Source organism: Manihot esculenta, chromosome 4 (assembly GCF_001659605.2).
Source record: "Manihot esculenta cultivar AM560-2 chromosome 4, M.esculenta_v8, whole genome shotgun sequence".
Classification (NCBI taxonomy): domain Eukaryota; kingdom Viridiplantae; phylum Streptophyta; class Magnoliopsida; order Malpighiales; family Euphorbiaceae; genus Manihot; species Manihot esculenta.
Window position 1 is genome coordinate 1244039 of NC_035164.2, and position 19078 is coordinate 1263116.

Genomic DNA, 19078 nt, shown 5'->3' on the forward strand with positions numbered 1-19078 from the left:
CACAAGGGGTTCGGCGGCCGAACCTTCCTTCGGCGGCCGAACCTGGTTTTGCCCGAAGGGCAGAACCCTGCTCTGTTTCATGCAAACTTTGCCCAACAACCTACAAACATGCATATCAACTACTCCCAACTAGCATATACACATATATATGCACAAAGGGGTCTAAAACTATCCTAAAACCTCAAACAAACATAGCACATAACACTGAAACATGTTTGAACACCTCAAATCACCCAAAACCTCACCTAAACCTAAACATGCATACCACCCATACAAACTTCATAAAACCTTTCAAAATCATCAAAGAAGCTCAGGATCTTCACTTACCTCTTACACAACTTGAGGATGAAGGATCCTAACGTGGAGATATGAAGAACAGCTCTTCCAAAGCTCCAAGCTTCAAAACTTGTTTCTTTTGCTCAAAACCTTCATAAGTCACCAAAACTCTTAAAACTCTTGAAAGATTTGATGAAAATCATGGAAAACAGGAAAGTCAACGTAGGAGAGGCTGAAACTCACCTCTGGCTGCAAGTGGAGGAGAAATAACCTCCTTCCACCGACCCTTGGCCCTTTTATAGGTGGCTGGCCAGACCACCTTCGGCAGCCGAACGTGAAGCCGCAACCATGCAATGTTCGGCGGCCGAAAGTGACCTTCGGCGGCCGAACCTTTGCATTTCTCCCTTGTTGCTTTTCTTTCAAAACTCAAGTCTTTGACCACTTCAAACCATGAAAACAAGTGAAAATACCTTGGAAAACATATGCATTACCCTTCTCGAGGGTTCCGACACCCGAGATTCCACCGGACGACAGGAATGCCGATGCCGGACTCGAGCCGGGTATTACATTCTCCCCCCTTAAGAACATTCGTCCCCGAATGTCCCTAACACAATATAAACACATAGAAAAGGGGAAAAACTAACCTTAAAACAGATATGGGTATTGCTGGAGCATGGACTCCCGAGTCTCCCAAGTGCACTCTTCTAGGTTGTGGTGGTTCCACAGAACTTTCACCATTGGTATCTCCTTGTTTCTCAGCTTTCTAATCTGGGTGTCAAGGATCCGCACTGGCTGCTCTACATAGGTGAGATCACTTAAGATTTCCACCTCAGGTTCACTAAGAACCTTCTCTGGATCTGACACAAACTTTCTCAACATAGAAACATGGAATACCGGGTGAATTCTTTCCATCGAAGCCTGTAAATCTAGCTTATATGACACAGGCCCGATCTTCTGCAAGATCTCAAAGGGACCAATGTACCGTGGGGCTAGTTTACCCTTCTTTCCAAACCGAACCACTCCCTTCATCGGAGACACCTTGAGCAATACCATATCCCCCTCCTGGAACTCTATCTGCTTCCTACGGATGTCTGCATAGCTTTTCTGTCTGCTTACAGCTGTTCTGATCCTCTCTCTGATAATAGGCACTACCTTGCTGGTTATCTCAACTAACTCTGGCCCTGCAAGAGTTTTCTCTCCTACCTCTTCCCAGCAAACAGGTGTTCGGCACTTCCTCCCATACAGAGCTTCATAAGGAGCCATCCCTATGCTAGCATGATGGCTGTTGTTGTAGGCAAACTCCACCAGAGGTAGATGCTGCCTCCAAGAACCGCCAAAGTCTAACACACACATTCTCAGCATATCTTCAATGGTCTGGATGGTCCTCTCTGACTGACCGTCTGTCTGTGGATGGAAAGCAGTGCTGAAATCCAACCTTGTGCCCATTTCATTCTGCAGACTCCGCCAAAACCTGGAGGTGAACTGAGGTCCTCGATCTGATACTATCGACACTGGAACTCCATGCAATCTTACTATCTCGTCTACATACACCTGCGCCAACTTGTCCACAGAGTAGTTACTCCTGACTGGAAGAAAGTGAGCAGATTTAGTGAGTCTATCCACAATCACCCATATGGAGTCTAGTCTGTTAGACGTCGCCGGTAACCCCACTACAAAATCCATCGCTATGTTCTCCCATTTCCATTCTGGAATCGGCAGTGGGTTAAGCGTTCCAGCCGGCTTCTGGTGCTCTAGCTTCACCCTTTGACATGTTTCGCAGGCTGACACGAACTGTGCCACTTCTCTCTTCATTGCTGGCCACCAATACACCCTTCTCAAATCTTGATACATCTTGGTGGCTCCCGGGTGAATGCTATACCGCGTATTATGAGCTTCCCTCATAATGTCTGCCTTCAAACTGCTATCATCTGGTACACATAACCTCTTACCGTGCCGAAGAATCCCCTCACCATCAAATCTGAACTCTGCACTGGTGCCAGACTGAACAGTCCTGGCAATCTTCACTAACTCGGGATCTTCGTGCTGTTTCAGAGCCACTTGCTCTAGAAACATTAGTGTCACTCTCATCTGTGCGATCAAAGCACCTGTACCAGATAACTGCAACTGTAACCCTTCTTCCACGAGCTTGTAGAAATCCTTCACCACCGGTCTTCTCTCTACTGTAATGTGGGATAAACTGCCAAGTGATTTTCGGCTTAAGGCATCAGCGACAACATTAGCCTTGCCCGGATGATAATGGATCTTACAATCGTAATCACTGAGTAATTCTACCCACCGTCTCTGCCTCAAGTTTAACTCTCTCTGACTTAAGATGTGCTGCAGGCTCTTATGATCTGTGTAGATCTCACATTTTACCCCATAGAGGTAATGCCTCCACATCTTAAGTGCAAAGATAACAGCTGCCATCTCCAGATCGTGTGTCGGGTAATTCAGCTCGTGCTTCTTCAGCTGTCTAGAAGCATAAGCTATCACTCGGTCATTCTGCATCAACACACAACCTAATCCCACTCGGGATGCATCACAGAATACTGTGAAATCTTCATCACTGATCGGCAGAGCTAACACCGGTGCTGAAGTTAACCGTCTCTTCAACTCTGCAAAACTCTCCTCACATTCCTCTGACCACACAAACTTCTGATTCTTTCTGGTCAGTCTGGTCATAGGAGCAGCTATCTTCGAGAAGTCCTGAACAAACCTCCGATAGTAGCCTGCCAAACCCAGAAAACTCTTGATTTCTGTCACTGTAGTGGGTGTAGGCCAATTGGCTACTGCCTCTACCTTTTTGGGATCAACTGCTATACCTTCCTCTGATACAACATGTCCCAAAAAGGAAATGCTCCTTAGCCAGAACTCGCACTTGGAGAACTTGGCATACAAGCCATGCTCTCTCAAGGTTTGCAGCACTATCCGCAGATGCTGGGCATGGTCCTCTGCATTCCTGGAGTACACCAAAATATCATCAATAAAGACGATCACAAAACGATCCAAGTACTCCCGGAAAACCCTGTTCATGAGATCCATGAATGCTGCAGGGGCGTTAGTCAACCCGAACGGCATCACAAGGAACTCATAATGCCCATATCTGGTTCTGAAAGCAGTCTTGGATACATCTCCTTCCCTGATCTTCAACTGGTGGTATCCGGATCTCAGATCTATTTTAGAAAAACAACCTGCTCCTGCCAGCTGGTCGAATAGATCATCGATCCTGGGTAACGGATACTTGTTTTTGATAGTGACTTTGTTCAACTATCTGTAGTCGACACAAAGTCTCAGAGGTCCATCCTTCTTTCTGACAAATAATACTGGAGCACCCCAGGGTGAGGTACTCGGGCGGATGAAACCCTTAGCTACCAAATCCTGTAACTGCTCTTTCAACTCTCGCAACTCTGCTGGTGCCATCCTGTAGGGAGGAATAGAGATCGGTCTGGCATTGGGCATCAACTCAATCTCGAACTCTATTTCCCTATCCGGTGGCAGTCCTGGAAGCTCTTCAGGAAACAAATCTGGGAAGTCTCGAACCACTGGTACTGAGGATGGTTCCCTAACCTGACTGTCTAGCTCTCTCACATAAGCTAGGAACCCCTGACACCCTTTCCTTAACATCCTACGAGCCTGGAGGGCTGATATCAAACCCCTAGGTGTCCCTCTCCTGTCTCCTCTGAAGACACACTCTGACCCATCTTGGTCTCTGACACTGACTACCTTGTCTCTACAGTTCAGGGTAGCATCATACGTAGATAACCAGTCCATCCCTAGAATGACATCAAAATCTGTCAACTCTAGAACCACTAGGTCAGCTGGAAGGTATCTACCCTCTATGCACACTGGACTGAACCGACAGACTGACTCTGCCAAAGATGGATCACATTTGGGTCCACTGACCCATAGAGGACACTCTAACGCAGACACCATCAGACCCAACCTCTCTGCAGCTCTAGAAGAAATGAAAGAGTGAGAAGCACCGGGGTCCATTAAAGCATACACCTCTGAACACCCAATGATGAGATTACCTGACACCACCGTGTTCGACGTGTCTGCCTCCTGCTGAGTCAGGGTGAAAATCCGTGCTGGGGCTGACGGACCTGCACCTCGGGAACCCATCCCTGATGAAGAGGCTGCCCCTCTTCCTCTTCCTCTGCCACTGCTTGGTGGTATGGCTGAAGCTACTGGCTGTACTACACTGCCCGAACTCATCTGCTGGGATGGTGCAACCAAAGTCGCCTGAGGACATTCCCGTGCATAATGTCCCTCTTGCCCACATCTATAGCAGGCTGTGGATCCCAACTGACAAGCTCCTCTATGCTGTTTGCCACACCTCTTGCACACTGGAAAATCTGCGCCAGAACTGGAGCCACTACTCATTCCCAGACCCGACTTAAGCCTGTTCCAGAACTTGCCTCTCTTTCCTCTGAATTTCTCCCATCTCTTCTTACTTGCACTTGCTGTGCTCTGTGAGGAGGAACCGGGTTTAACACCAGAAGACTGTGCCTTGACTACACCTTGACTTATGGCACTGGTCTCCATCTTTCTAGCAGCATCCACAATAGAGTGGAAACTTTCCTTCTCCGCATGAAGAATCAAAGAGAAATACCTGGGATGAAGCCTTGTGGCATATCTCTTTGCCTTCTTCTGATCTGTATCATATGCCTGACCGACATATGGCAACAATTCCAGGAACTTATCTGTATATGCATCAACACTCATCTCCTCCGTCTATCGCAACTGCTCAAACTCCACAACCTTGAGTTCCCTGGAACTGTCAGGAAAAGCCCATCCAGCAAATTCGTTGGCGAACTCTTCCCATGTCATACTCTCCAGTCTCGGGTCCACATAGTTCTTGAACCATTCTCTAGCTTTCTTGCACTTTAACGTGAACCCTGCCATCTCAATGGCTCTACCATCATCAGCTCCCAACTCACTTGTTATCATTCTGACTGCACTTAGATACTCAAAGGGATCATCTCCTGTATTGAATTTAGGAGCATCCAACTTTAAGTACTCGGTCATCTTCACCTTACTTCCCCCTGAAGAACTGGGTTGCTGTGCTTCCACAACAGGGGCTACTGGTTCAGGAGGTGGTGGTGGAGGAACTGGTTCTCTCACTTCAGGCTGTACTGGACTTGGATAAACAGGTGGGGGTGGATACATGTGATATGGTGGATAAAAGGAAGGATAGGGCATATATGGCATGTAGGGTGGATATGGAGCAAAGCTGGAGTAATCTGACGTGCCTCCCATCGGATACTCTGGGCCCTGTGGAAAGGGTGGATAGCCAAACCCTGAGGCCTGCATGCCTCCCTGGGACTCCCCCATACCTTCTTCTGACCTTTCTACACCCATGCTTACATCTCTCCTCTGATCCTCTTCCATCACACCTCTTTCTTCTACTGCCCTTCCCCCTCTGCTTACTCCTCTCCTGCTCTCGTCAGAAGACCTTCTCGGGTCTCGTGACGTTCCTTCCCTGCTTGACCTGTGCGATCGTGTCCTTGGCAAGGCAGGTGGACGAGCAGCTGTACCCTCACTTACAGGTGGGACTCCAGTCAATCTCGCGGATCGACGAGTTCCTCGCATCTTCACTCTCTGGAAAACAACAAATCACATAATACATAAGCAACACATCAATAAATGCACATGTATAACTCATGGCATTGCACATCAGCATATAGCGACAGGACTCACATCCTATCCTCGTGGACATGTTTTTCCTATGGTGCTTGACCTGCTAAACCTCTCTATGAGCCCAACTCTCTCTCTAGAGGTCCGACCATATGAACCTAGGGCTCTGATACCAATCTGTAACAGCCCGGAAACCGAACTGCCACCGGCACTAGGATCCAGATCGACTTAAGGTCGCCGGGACCCGTAGTAAGCCTGCTATCCTGTCTGTATACCTGTGAAATCCCATACATGATCATACATTTGCTGTAAAAACATAAAACTTTTCTTCATTCCAAGGCTTAACCTGTGCATGCACTCTCTCTGTGCTCTACTAATCCCTACTAGAGCTCCTCATGGCTCTAGGCGGATCAAACTCATAATGTTAAGCCTGGTTTTGCTCATAAACATACAAGAATAAAGAAACATATATAAACTGATCATGTGACTCCACAAAGGGATTACGAGTCTTATAAATCAAGCACCATTCTATACATATACACTATCTCTATACAATTACATGTCCACACTAGCTATTACAAAACTCTGTACTCTTCCTGTACCCTGTTGAGTTCTCTCTGACCTCTGAACCTGCACAACTGAAATTAGGGGAGAGGGATGAGCTACAATAGCCCAGTGAGTAGAATAGTAATAAAAACACAGGTGATAAAACATGCTCTCATGGAATGCAACACATAATCACATCACCTCGGCCGGACGGATCAAAACTCCCTCTATCTCATCTGGGGTACCTAAGTACCATGTGCCTGGTCCCCGTAGGGCTGTTCCAGGTCTTTGTGCCTAGTCCCCGTAGGGCTGTTCTAGGTCTTTCCTCTGAGGGCTAATGAATCCTCACGAAGTCCGTGCCGTCTCATATAAACAATGTACAAGGAGCAATGCCAAGTACAAGGATAAATGCAATGCATCATCTTTGTGTACACTAATGCACTCACCCTATAGCATAGTCATGATGCATGAAGCATGATAAAATATTCAGTTCTCATATTAAAACATTAAGTTAAATTCCACTCACCTTTAGTTATCTCTGAACTGACTCTGCAGGTTCTGACACTGGACTCACTGCTGATTTCCCTGATTCCTCTGGTCCGTACCTACACAGGTGGACTCAAATGAGGGACTAAACTCACTCAATAACATCTCTAAGAAACTCCCCAAAACCCCTCTAACCAATCCTAAAACCATCACATAAAACATGCAAAAGAAAGCTGGACAGGGCACTTTCGGCGGCAGGTTCGGCGGCCGAAACCCCACTCCAGAGACGAAACTCATGCATGTTCGGCGGCACCTTCGGCGGCCGAAGGTCTCGTCCAGAGACGAAACTCACACACTTTCGGCGGCCGAATTCCCTCTTTCGGCGGCCGAAAGTCTCTTTCTAAACCGAAAGCCAGCTTTCGGGGGCAACCTTTGGCAGCCGAAACTGCCTCCACAAGGGGTTCGGCGGCCGAACCTTCCTTCGGCGGCCGAACCTGGTTTTGCCCGAAGGGCAGAACCCTGCTCTGTTTCATGCAAACTTTGCCCAACAACCTACAAACATGCATATCAACTACTCCCAACTAGCATATACACATATATATGCACAAAGGGGTCTAAAACTATCCTAAAACCCCAAACAAACATAGCACATAACACTGAAACATGTTTGAACACCTCAAATCACCCAAAACCTCACCTAAACCTAAACATGCATACCACCCATACAAACTTCATAAAACCTTTCAAAATCATCAAAGAAGCTCAGGATCTTCACTTACCTCTTACACAACTTGAGGATGAAGGATCCTAACGTGGAGATATGAAGAACAGCTCTTCCAAAGCTCCAAGCTTCAAAACTTGTTTCTTTTGCTCAAAACCTTCATAAGTCACCAAAACTCTTAAAACTCTTGAAAGATTTGATGAAAATCATGGAAAACAGGAAAGTCAACGTAGGAGAGGCTGAAACTCACCTCTGGCTGCAAGTGGAGGAGAAATAACCTCCTTCCACCGACCCTTGGCCCTTTTATAGGTGGCTGGCCAGACCACCTTCGGCAGCCGAACGTGAAGCCGCAACCATGCAATGTTCGGCGGCCGAAAGTGACCTTCGGCGGCCGAACCTTTGCATTTCTCCCTTGTTGCTTTTCTTTCAAAACTCAAGTCTTTGACCACTTCAAACCATGAAAACAAGTGAAAATACCTTGGAAAACATATGCATTACCCTTCTCGAGGGTTCCGACACCCGAGATTCCACCGGACGACAGGAATGCCGATGCCGGACTCGAGCCGGGTATTACACAAACTCTCCAAGCTTCAAACTTTGTTCTTTTTGCTTAAAACCTTCAAAAATCATCAAAACTCTGAAAACCTTGGAAAGATTTGAAGGAAATCATAAAAACCATGAAAGTCAACGTGAGAGAGGCTGGAACTCACCTCTGGCTGCAAGTGGAGGAGAAATAGCCTCCTTCCACCGACCCTTGGCCCTTTTATAGGTGGCTGGCCAGACCACCTTTGGCAGCCGAACGTGAATCCGAAACCATGCAATGTTCGGCGGCCAAAAGTGACCTTCGGCGGCCGAACCTTTGCATTTCTCCTTTGTTGCTTTTCTTTCAAAACTCATTTCCTTTCACACTTGAAAACATTCAAAACTCTGAAAACACACATGAAAACATATGTCTTACCCTTCTCGAGGGTTCCGACACTCGAGATTCCACCAAACTACAGGAATTCCGAGGCCGGACTCGAGCCGGATATTACATAGCTCTCATCATCCATAAGTTATCCATTGATAAGATCGTCAAACCAGTCCAATAAAAGAAAAGGAAATTTGTACCAGAGAGGTAGCTGGTGATCAAAGAAGAGGTTGATAAGCTTCTAAGTGCAGCATTGATAAAAGAAGTCCAGTATCTCACATAGCTAGCCAATGCAGTCCTAGTAAAGAAGGCTAACGAAAATTGGAGAATATCCATGGACTTCACTTACTTAAATAAAGTATGTTCGAAAGATCACTACCCATTATCGTCCATTGATAGATTAGTGGACTCGACCTCAGGAAATGCAGTGGTCTCCTTCCAGGATGCCATTTCAGAATACCACCAAATCATGATGGATACCGAGGATGCAGAAAAGATCACATTTATAATACATAAAAAAGTTTACTGTTACAAAGTAATGCCTTTCAGATTGAAAAACGCAGAGGCGACATACCGAAGGCTAGTGTCAGAAATCTTCAAAGAAATAGTGGAATAAACAGTGGAGGTGTATGTGAATGACATGGTAGTGAAGAGTTGATCCTTGAAGGACCATCTAGAAGATATTCGAAAAGTTTTTGACGTCCTAGACAAGGTGGGTATGAAGTTGAACCCTGAAAAATGTACTTTCAGAGTAAAAGCTGGGAAGTTCCTCGGATATATAATCTCGGAAAGAGGTATAGAGGCAAACCTTGAGAAGATCAGCGCCATTCAAAATATGGAAGCACCCAAAACCATTAATGAAGTAGAAAGGCTGAATGGGCAAGTCATTTCCCTGAGTTGATTCATATCATGCTCGACTAAAGGGTGCCTCTCGTTCTTTAAGCCTTTGAAAGGCAAAGACAAGTTTGAATAGGGAGAAGAGTGTGCAGAGACATTTAAAGTCTAAAAACCTTCTTATCATTCCCTCCACTGCTAAGCCTGCCCATTGAAGGGGAAGTTTTATTTCTATACTTGTCTGTGACAAAAAGAAACAATTTTCTCGGTACTTGTTCGCAGAAACAGTTTTCTCGGTACTTGTTCGCGAAAACAATGGGAGCAAAGTCTAATATACTATACCAGACAGATGTTGAAGGGGGTAGAGTTGAACTACCCTTCTCTCAAAAAGCTATCATTCGCAGTTCTAATATCAGCCACAAAGCTACCACCATACTTTGATGATATACTATAGAAGTCAGAACAAATTACCCTTTACGAAAGGTTCTACACAGGCTGAAATTTTCAAGGTGGTTATCCACCTGTGCGGTAATACTGTTAGCCTATGATATCAGGTATATCCTAAGGAAGGCCACGAAAGCCTAGGTGCTAGCCGAATTTATTGCAGAGATGACTCCGCCATTAGAACCTTCAAGGTCCTCAGAGGAGAGCACAAAGGAATGGAAGGTTTGGCCAAACGGAGCTTGCAAAGCAGGGGATTCAGGAATCAGGATCTAGCTACAATCTCAAATAGGGATAAAGCTTCAATATGTAGCCAAACTCGCCTTCAATGCCACTAATAATGTAGCCGAATATGAGGCTGTAATAATGGCCTTAATAATCATTAAGGAATTAGGTATATAAAAATTCATTATTTTTAGTGACTCACAATTGGAAACAACTAATTCTAGGGACAATTTAGAGTCTAAGAAACGAACCTTATCAAATATGAGGGGAAGGTTCGGTTCCTGATGAACAGGATCAAAGATGGAAAGGGCAGCTGTGAACTTTGTCAGGTAACCAGAGACAACAACGAAGAGGCGAATCTTTTAGCCAGGATGGCAGCGGTGAGGAACAACCTTTGACCCAACCGTTTCAATTCAAGGAATTGCATAATTTAGCGATGGCAGTGGAAGAGTCCTTCCCCATCGAAGAAGGGGAACCATGGATGACTTTAGTATACAAATACTTGATACAAGATAATCTTTCAGCCGATGAATTATTAGCTAAACAAGTAATAAGGAAGTCTTCACTAATTGATGGTTGGTTGTACAGGAGGTCCTCGACACATCCATAGTTGCAGTGTTCCTCCCTCCCATGAGAAACTATTGTGAACCAAAAAAAAGAAAGAAGGGTTCTTATACAACGAAATAATCGACAAAGTTTTGAATGCAGCATAGAAGATAAGGTGATCACAGGCAAATGAAACAACACTCACAATTGAGATCATGCTACGTGTCCTAAACCGGAAAGGCAGACAGTCACCTTTGAACCTAAAGAGTCGAAGACCGATGGGGACCTTTGATGTTACATAACATCTGTCCAAAGTAAGCTATGAGTTGTCACCAAAAAACAAGGGCCATGTGGCAAGAATCTGACAAGTGGGAGACACGGTCCCGCTACAGAAAAGGAGACCTAGACACTTTAACACTCGAACTATCATCAAGACTCGCCCTCCCTTAGTAGGCCGAGTCTTGGCACAGGGTTACTATTACTAGACACTTTCTTGCTTCACCAATTGATCGTGGGATCATCTACCAATTAGCTAGCAATATTCATTACCGAGCAGTCGGCCACATCATCATCGAATTTCCAGGAAACACTATATTTTTCTCCATTTTCTTACGGTATAAAATGGGAACAATCCTAGAAGTAAAGGTACGTTGTTCTCTAATACTAAAACTCTAAGCAATCTATTGCATTATCTTTACTCGTCACGATACTGACTTGAGCGTCAGAGTATCGCCTCACATTTTCTCTTTTGCGGGTTCTAGTCAATCACAATATAGTTCCATTCCGACCATGTTACCAATATAATATTAGCAACATCACTATCTATTTTGAATTTCACAGAAAATGGTCCTCTCATTATATTATACAAGCAAAATTATGTCAAACTACTAAGTATATGTTATCTCTTACAAAGGAGACTAATTCTGTTTTCTAAATTCTCTAAAAACTTTATTACTAACGTATCAGAATAGCTAGCATTAGACACCAGACACCTCATTATTTTTTTTCTTGCAAATTAGGTTAATAAGTAAAAAATGATTAAGACAGTTATGCAATTAGAGTATTATGTCTGATTTTTGTTTTTTGAATTGAGATATAGGAGAGTAGAAAACTAAAAATTGAAACCAATCTACAATGTGAATTATATATTTTTAATCACTAAAATAAATTAAATTTGAAAAATATTTAGTATTGTATTTTAATACAAAAAAGGTATAAAGGCCAAGTACAATGGAGGACTACACAATGAAAGATAATTTTTTCTCATTTTATCATGAACGTGAATATAATAAATCCTGCCTCTTTCAGTTTCTGCACCTTTTTTTGGTAGTTTGTTATTTTTTTTTTTCGAACACTCTCTTTTTCTGTTTTATTGGTTTAACTCTAGAGAAGACAAAATTTAATCTAACTTTATAAACTAAAACAGATGGAAGAAAATTTAAATGTATGGTCCGCTCCAAAACACTTTATTATTGTGATAGTTGATTTTGCATCCGTGAGTGTGTATGGCGGTGAGACAAATCACAAATATCACAATAATAATGTGGGGAAAAAAAAAGGGTCTGTGGAGCCCCATGCCCTTTTATTTCATTCCCTACCTCTCTCTTTATTCTTCTTTTTATCTTCTTTCTATTCCTTTTTATTCTCTTTACTATTTCTTTTTCATATAATTTTTTCTCTTTTTTCATTATTATGACATATTTATCTCATCAATTGATACTCTTATTTTCCTTTTTTTGTTTTGAATTATATAATCTATACTTTATAAGAAAAAGCAAGGAATTGTTGGATATTAAGCCCAATAGATATTTATATCTTTTTCTAACTTTATTTATATATGTCTAAACTTTTAAATTAAATAATTCCATGGTTGGTTGCTTTTTATTATTAATATTTAATTAAAAAATTTAATGACAAAATAAATCGAGTGATTTCACTATAACATATTAAATTAATTTATTTTATTTTTCAAGAAAATTAAATATGTAAATGAAATTATATTTTATTGAATTCCACGTCAGTCAGTTAGTTGTCGGAAGGGTAATATGCCTCTTATATGAGTCATAGGCAATCATTCCCCTTGAGCTAGTTTTAGGGGTTAGTTAGGCCTGATCCAAATTTAAGATGGTATCAGAGCCTCTCATTCGATACTGGGCGCCCCCTAAATGTGTCACACACCAGTAAAAATTCTGGACATGAAGGGGTGTGTTGAATCCAAATCGATTGTGGAAAGGGGTAATGTACTTCTCACATGGGCTATAGGCACTCCTCTTTGATCTAACTTTTGGGATAAATTAAGTCTGACCTAAATTTAACAAATTTAAATTTAAGTTTTAAATTTTAAAATTTTATATTTTTTTAGTACAATTTGTTTTGATGGGTGACAACTTTAATACTAATGAATTAAAATTTATTGATTTTTTAAAAAAAATTAATATTATTGATTTATAGTGAATTTATATATGAAAAAAATTGGTGTTGAAAAAAGTTTGAATAAAACAAAAAATTAAAACCAAAAAAAAAGTTTTGTGGTCAAATTTAACAAATCTTTTTGTTACTTAATTTAATTTTATGATAAAAACAATAATAAGAGACGTTTTAAGATTTATCTATATAAGAATAAGCGTTCTCTTATTAAATTATTAAAATATTTTTACGCATTACATTATTTAAATTATATATATTTTCATTTGAAATTTATGAATGAATAAAAATAAATAATTAAAATAAATTTATATATTGATATAATATTAAAATAATTTATTAATGAAATTTAATTTAGCAATATGTGAACTATATTAAAATGAATAATAAATAATTTTAAATTGATTTTTTTTAAAAAAAATGTAAAACACCATATAATTAATAGCAAAATACTTTCCTCTTTTCTTAATTATAACTAGGGTGATCATTCGGTCGGTTCGATTTAAAATCGAACTAAATTGAATAAATCGAAAATCGAAATTGTAATATTTATGAAAATCGAACCGAACCGATTTTGATCAGAAACTAAATTGAATCGAACCGGTCTGATTCGGTTCTATTCTGTTCGGTTTTATCGGTTTCGATTTTTAATAATTTTTTTATTTTTTACCCTTTATTTTTAATATTTTAAAATTTAATTAAAATATTTTAATTTTAGATTTAATTTCTCTATATTATTGAAAAAACATATTATTATTACTAATCGGTTCGGTTTGATTTTTTTAATTTTTTTTATCAAAACCGAACCGAACCGAAATAACCAAAATTTCTGAAATTAAAAATCGAACCGAATTGAAATATATAAAAAATTGAACCAAATTTTTAAATTGATTCGATTCAGTCGGTTTTTTCGGTTTGAACCGAATACTGCTCACCTCTAATTATAACTAATATTTTTAGTTCTATCTAATTTAATTTTAAAGTTTAATGCTAATTATAGCTAAAAAACTTATTTAAAAATATATATGTAGTTATATATAAAGCTTCTTTTTAAATTATGGAATAATGTTATTTATTTTATATTGACTGAAGTGTAAATATCAATAAAATTTAAGTTTCAATTAAAATCTTAATTATAATTAATATAAATCTTTAAAATTAGTTTAAATTAAATAATTAAAAGTATAGAGTATAATGAAAAAATAAAAAAGTCTAGTTATTTTTTTTTAATTTTTTCTCCTTTATTTATATAAACTAGTATTAACTTGCACATAGTTAATATTTGTTATATATACTTGTATTTTTTTGTATATTTATATTTATTATATTTTTTTATATAAAATAACTTTTAAATAATTATTGATATTATAAATAATAGGAAAACATAATTGATAAAATATAATTATTAATATAAAATAATGTAAAATTTTAATTAATTCAAATATTAAAATAAACAGTAGGATTGTATGAATATTTAAATATAATAATTTTTATTTTTTTCATAAAAATAAATTATTATGAAATTTATAATAATAAAATAAATATAAAATATATAAAAATATAATTTATGAGCTAGAAAGACCTAGACTAGGCTTTGCTTTGTAGCTCTTCATCTTTTAGGATTGTGAGTTCTTTAGGGTTTGGTTGAAACAACATCAACCTCACCAAATACATAGAAACTTGGGATTACTCTTTCATTAAAAGTTATTTTACACGTTTCATCTTGTGTATCTTTACAGTCTTCAAATTTGTGGAATACAATTAAGTTAGAGAAGAAATCAATCTAAATCAACTCAATCTAATTCAATTTAATTAGGTCGATTGAGCTTTTTAATTTTTATACTTTATTTTTAATATTGTATAGTTTAATTGAAATATTTCAACTTTAGTTAGGGTTTAATTTCTTTATATTATCAAAACACACATTATTGATAACTAATTGATTCGGTTCGATTTTATTTTATTTTTTCTATTCAAAACTAAATCGAAATAACTGAATTTTTTAAAAATTAAAACCAAACCAAATTAAAAAAAAAAATTTAATTTGATTCGATCGATCATTTTAGTTTGAATCGAATATTACTCACTCTAATAGTGATTAAGATATTTATAATTTGAAAGCTGAAATAGTAAATAGAATGTAGATAAAGTTGCGACATTAAACTGATGTGAAGGCAGATCATGTATCACTGCTATTACAAAATCTTGCAGGAAGCACCGGTAATATTGAGGTCGCTAAAATTGACATTGATGAAAATTTACAAATATTATTTAATTTGCAATTTACAAGTAAAAGAATACAGAATAATTATCCTCATTAGCAAATAGCAAAGGCTAATGCAACAGCTCACTGCATGATAAAATCCTCTGATACAGCAAGTCTCTGGTCTGAAAAACATCCAGCAAACAGCAGTGAGGCAATGTCACAAGTTGTCATGGACATTTAAGATTGCCTTTGTTTGATCAAGATGGGAACTGTCCCATGTCTTAACTCCAGAAGAACTTGAACTAGCGTTTCTAGGGCCAGGAGAAGAGCTTAAACCACCATTTCTTTGGTAATGAAGTCTAAGATTGTTTCTAACAAAAAGAAGATCTTCCACTCTTTGCACTCCCAATCTGTTTGCTGTTTCTTGACATAGAATATCATTAGTTTGCCAAATCTCTTGGCACATTGCAATGCTTGAAACCTGACTCAGAACCTTTATGGCTAGCGTCTGCAGGCTAGGCGTCTCGAAACCGAAGTTCTCCCACCATGCAACCGGATCCATCTTATCCCGGCAATCCACAGCATCTTCTTCTCCTAAGGATCCCTCCAGATGCCAGTATGAGCTGAGCTGCTCTCTAAGAACACGTCTCGCTGCACTTTCGCCTTCATATCTTTCTAGAGTAGCTTTCCAGCCTCGCATTACAGATTTCTCTTTGGTTTGAAATTTTCCAATATATTTTGGGTTCAGTATGTAGCCTGCAGCATGAAGAGGGGAAAATAACACATCCCATTTGTTATCAATCATTCCTTCTAATTGATTCATTATGTCATCATCAATTGCCATATTCCTCAAGGTTTCAAGAGCCTGAACCCGCCAATTGTAAACATCACCGATAACAGATTTATCAATATCAAGTGTAACTAGTAATCTTACGAATGGCTCATATAACTGCAACAACAGATGAGCCTTGCTCCAGAAATCACCTCCTAAAATGGCTGATTCAACACTTTCGACATCCCCTCCAACACTGTGCTTCCACTCTTCACTAACAACCACCTCTTGAAGAGCTTGCCGTAGTTCAAAAATCCGCTGGATGAAGCAATAGGTAGGGGCAAACTTGGCAGAGATTGGATCAGAGCTCGGTTTCAGATTTTGAATGAAAAGACATGGAGAAGAATGCTGATATGTCATCATACATTGTTCAATTGCCTTAGCACATAAGACAATAGATTTTACCCATTCCAATTCAGCTATTTCTTCCATCAACATAAGGATAGAATGTGAAGTGCAAGGAGACCAAAATATATTAGGGAACTTTGATGATATATAGGATTCAGATGATTTACAGGCATCACCAAGATGTGAGATAATTTGAAGAACGTTTAATGGTCCAACTTCCATAATTGCATCACTAAGGGCACCAGTAAATACATGATCTCCTTCATCAGGATCATCTACATCCACTGCTTTCAAAAATATAAGCCCGCGCGGACTTGAGACAAATATATTAATATGGAAGCTAGCAATTGCGCCATCTAATCGGCCAACACACAGTATTGTGCAGCCGGTATGTGGCCAGGACTCTCTTACTAGAGCCATTGACTTTTCAATCCTCCCTTTCTCTTTACTTAAAAATGAATCAGATAGCTTATCTATTGATGGTGGTTCATATCCAGACCCAAAAGCACCAATTGCTTTCACCATTTCATGGAAGTAAGGTGAGTTAACAATATCAATACTTAATCCATCTGCATAAAAAAATCTAGCTACTATATCATCTACATCTTCTTTGGTGATGGTTTTCCAGGCAAGACTTGGCTGTGAAGTTCTAATGCGCTTACCAGGCTTCCCATTTGCAGAATTCTTCTTCTTTTTCCTTGATAGGCGCTCCTCCTCTAGGATATGAAATGCTTCTCTCAGAGACCTGTCTATTGCTGGACAGCTCTTTACCCCGACACCGGAGAACCCAAGAAGATGTGCTCTAACACGTGAATAAGATCCATTATACCGGAGATTGCAGTGATTACATTTCCACCTTTTTGTACCACTTCCCCTGTCAAATCCACCAAAGACACTTACATGTTCCCATCCCCACTTATCCGATTCGGATGGCATACTTTCAAGCTCAACTGCTGAATAACACAAAATATAAGAAGTGGAAAACTAATACGTTAGTACTAGAGGGAGCCACACAGGTGCTGCATTAAGCACATGTGTGAAATCTGAATTTCTGCTAATAATTCCAGTCCTACAAAATTGTAATGCTTAACAGAGTTCAAATAGCAATACAAAGCCTAGTGAACAAACTACAGAGATCTCTGCAAGATAGAATCTAGCAATTCATGTATGCATCTTAAATTTCCAGTGCCTATCTCCTCAAACAGTGTTTATAAATTTCACTAAATTAGAAACAGGAGACCCATCTAAATCAAAATGTTTGGTTTGGTAGCATCAAAATTGGCATGAAAATTTGGAGTTAGCTAGAAAATGGAGGCCAGCCACCTAATATTTCACCAGATTAGGCCTTCAACTGCCCTATATTAACTGCCCCATGCTTCCAGAAATATGGTTGAAAATTCCATTACTTATGCTTATCAAAAGTTGTAAGTATAAGAACATAACATTGAAAAAACAACATAGCTGTAAAGCAGCTGCTAAGAGAATCAGAAATCCAAGTGAAATAAAAATGAATCCTCAAAACACAATAGTGTAAGTCCATCATAACTAGGGTTTTATCAACAACACCCACAAATACTGATTATGGGTCATATAAATAACATCAACAATCTCCAAATTATGAAGGAAATTGGCCAATCAAAGGAATGCATTATTCCATGTCCCATTGAAAGAAACCCAATTGCACAAACCAAGCAAGGAGTAAAAAAAATTCCAATAATACATTGAGATTACCAAGTTTGCTACTTCTATTTACTAACCACTAGAAAATTTCTTCTTTATACTTGAGATTCAGAACAGAGCATGCTCTGTTCCAAGGGGAATGAATAGGGAAAGAAAGAACTGAAATTGATTCAGAAAATAAAGGAAGCAATCACCCTGTTAAAAAAAAAATAGAAATGTAAAGATATTTCACAATTTAAAAAAAAGTTGAAAAAAAAGGAGAGGAATTGAAACAGAGATGAGAGGAGAGCTTGTTTACCGAATGGTAAATTTTGTAGAGACGATTCTTGCTTGAGCTATCGAAACCTGCGTTTCTTTTCAAAGGTTTCTGAGAAAGTTTTTTGAAACTTCTAAGCAAAGAAAAGTTTTTTTTCCTTTATATTATTTTATTTGTTTATTTTAATTTACTTTTCTTTTTTCCTTTTGGGCCTTGGGGCGTGTTTGCTTGCGGGTTTATGCTATACAGAATGGAGTTCAGATTACATACAAGTGGGTTAAGGCCCATTATATAATTATTTTTTTTCGATCAATTATATAATTATTTAAATGATATGAAAACCGTTATTTAAAAAGAAAAAATATCTTTTTATTTTCAATTTTAATTAAAATAATTAATTTAATTTTAATATTATTTAATTCATATTTTATTATAACAACTTTATATATTTAATAATAGGATAAACTGTAATTTAGTCCCTCTAGTTTAGTGAAATGCAACCTTTTGTCCCTCTATTTTAAAAAATCTTCAATTTAGTCACTGTAATTTTTAAAAATTATGACATTAGTCCCTCCTGTTAGATTTTCAGTTAAAAAGACTAAAATACCCATTCTCTCTTCTTCTTCTTCTTCTTCTTCTTCTTCTTCTTCTTCTTCTTCTTCTTCTTCTTCGCAGTTGAATTTGATACAGTTCAAGATTTTGAGTTTGGA

The 19078-nt window shown here is 39.0% G+C and overlaps 1 protein-coding gene across 5 annotated transcripts; it reads right to left on the reverse strand.

Moving 5' to 3' along the window:
- Positions 1-15253: 15253 nt before the first annotated feature.
- On the reverse strand, positions 15254-18516 carry LOC110613318. Of its 5 annotated transcripts, none has more exons than XM_021754380.2 (3): positions 18411-18516; positions 18190-18307; positions 15254-17382 (listed from the first exon to the last, which is right to left on the reverse strand). In XM_021754380.2, the coding sequence occupies exon 3, from the start codon at positions 17366-17368 to the stop codon at positions 15470-15472; it is 1899 nt and encodes a 632-aa protein (XP_021610072.1). In that variant the 5' UTR covers positions 17369-17382; positions 18190-18307; positions 18411-18516; the 3' UTR covers positions 15254-15469. The 5 variants fall into 5 exon arrangements, with proteins under 5 accessions (XP_021610072.1, XP_021610069.1, XP_021610068.1 ...); XM_021754377.2 differs by having other exon boundaries at positions 15254-17385; XM_021754376.2 differs by lacking the exon at positions 18190-18307 and having other exon boundaries at positions 15254-17385; positions 18411-18510.
- Between the last annotated feature and the right edge of the window lie 562 nt (positions 18517-19078).

Bases quoted from the DNA above. Each gene is read 5' to 3' on its own strand.
- LOC110613318 (XM_021754380.2), bottom strand. From the start codon at position 17,368: ATGCCATCCGAATCGGATAAGTGGGGATGGGAACATGTAAGTGTCTTT.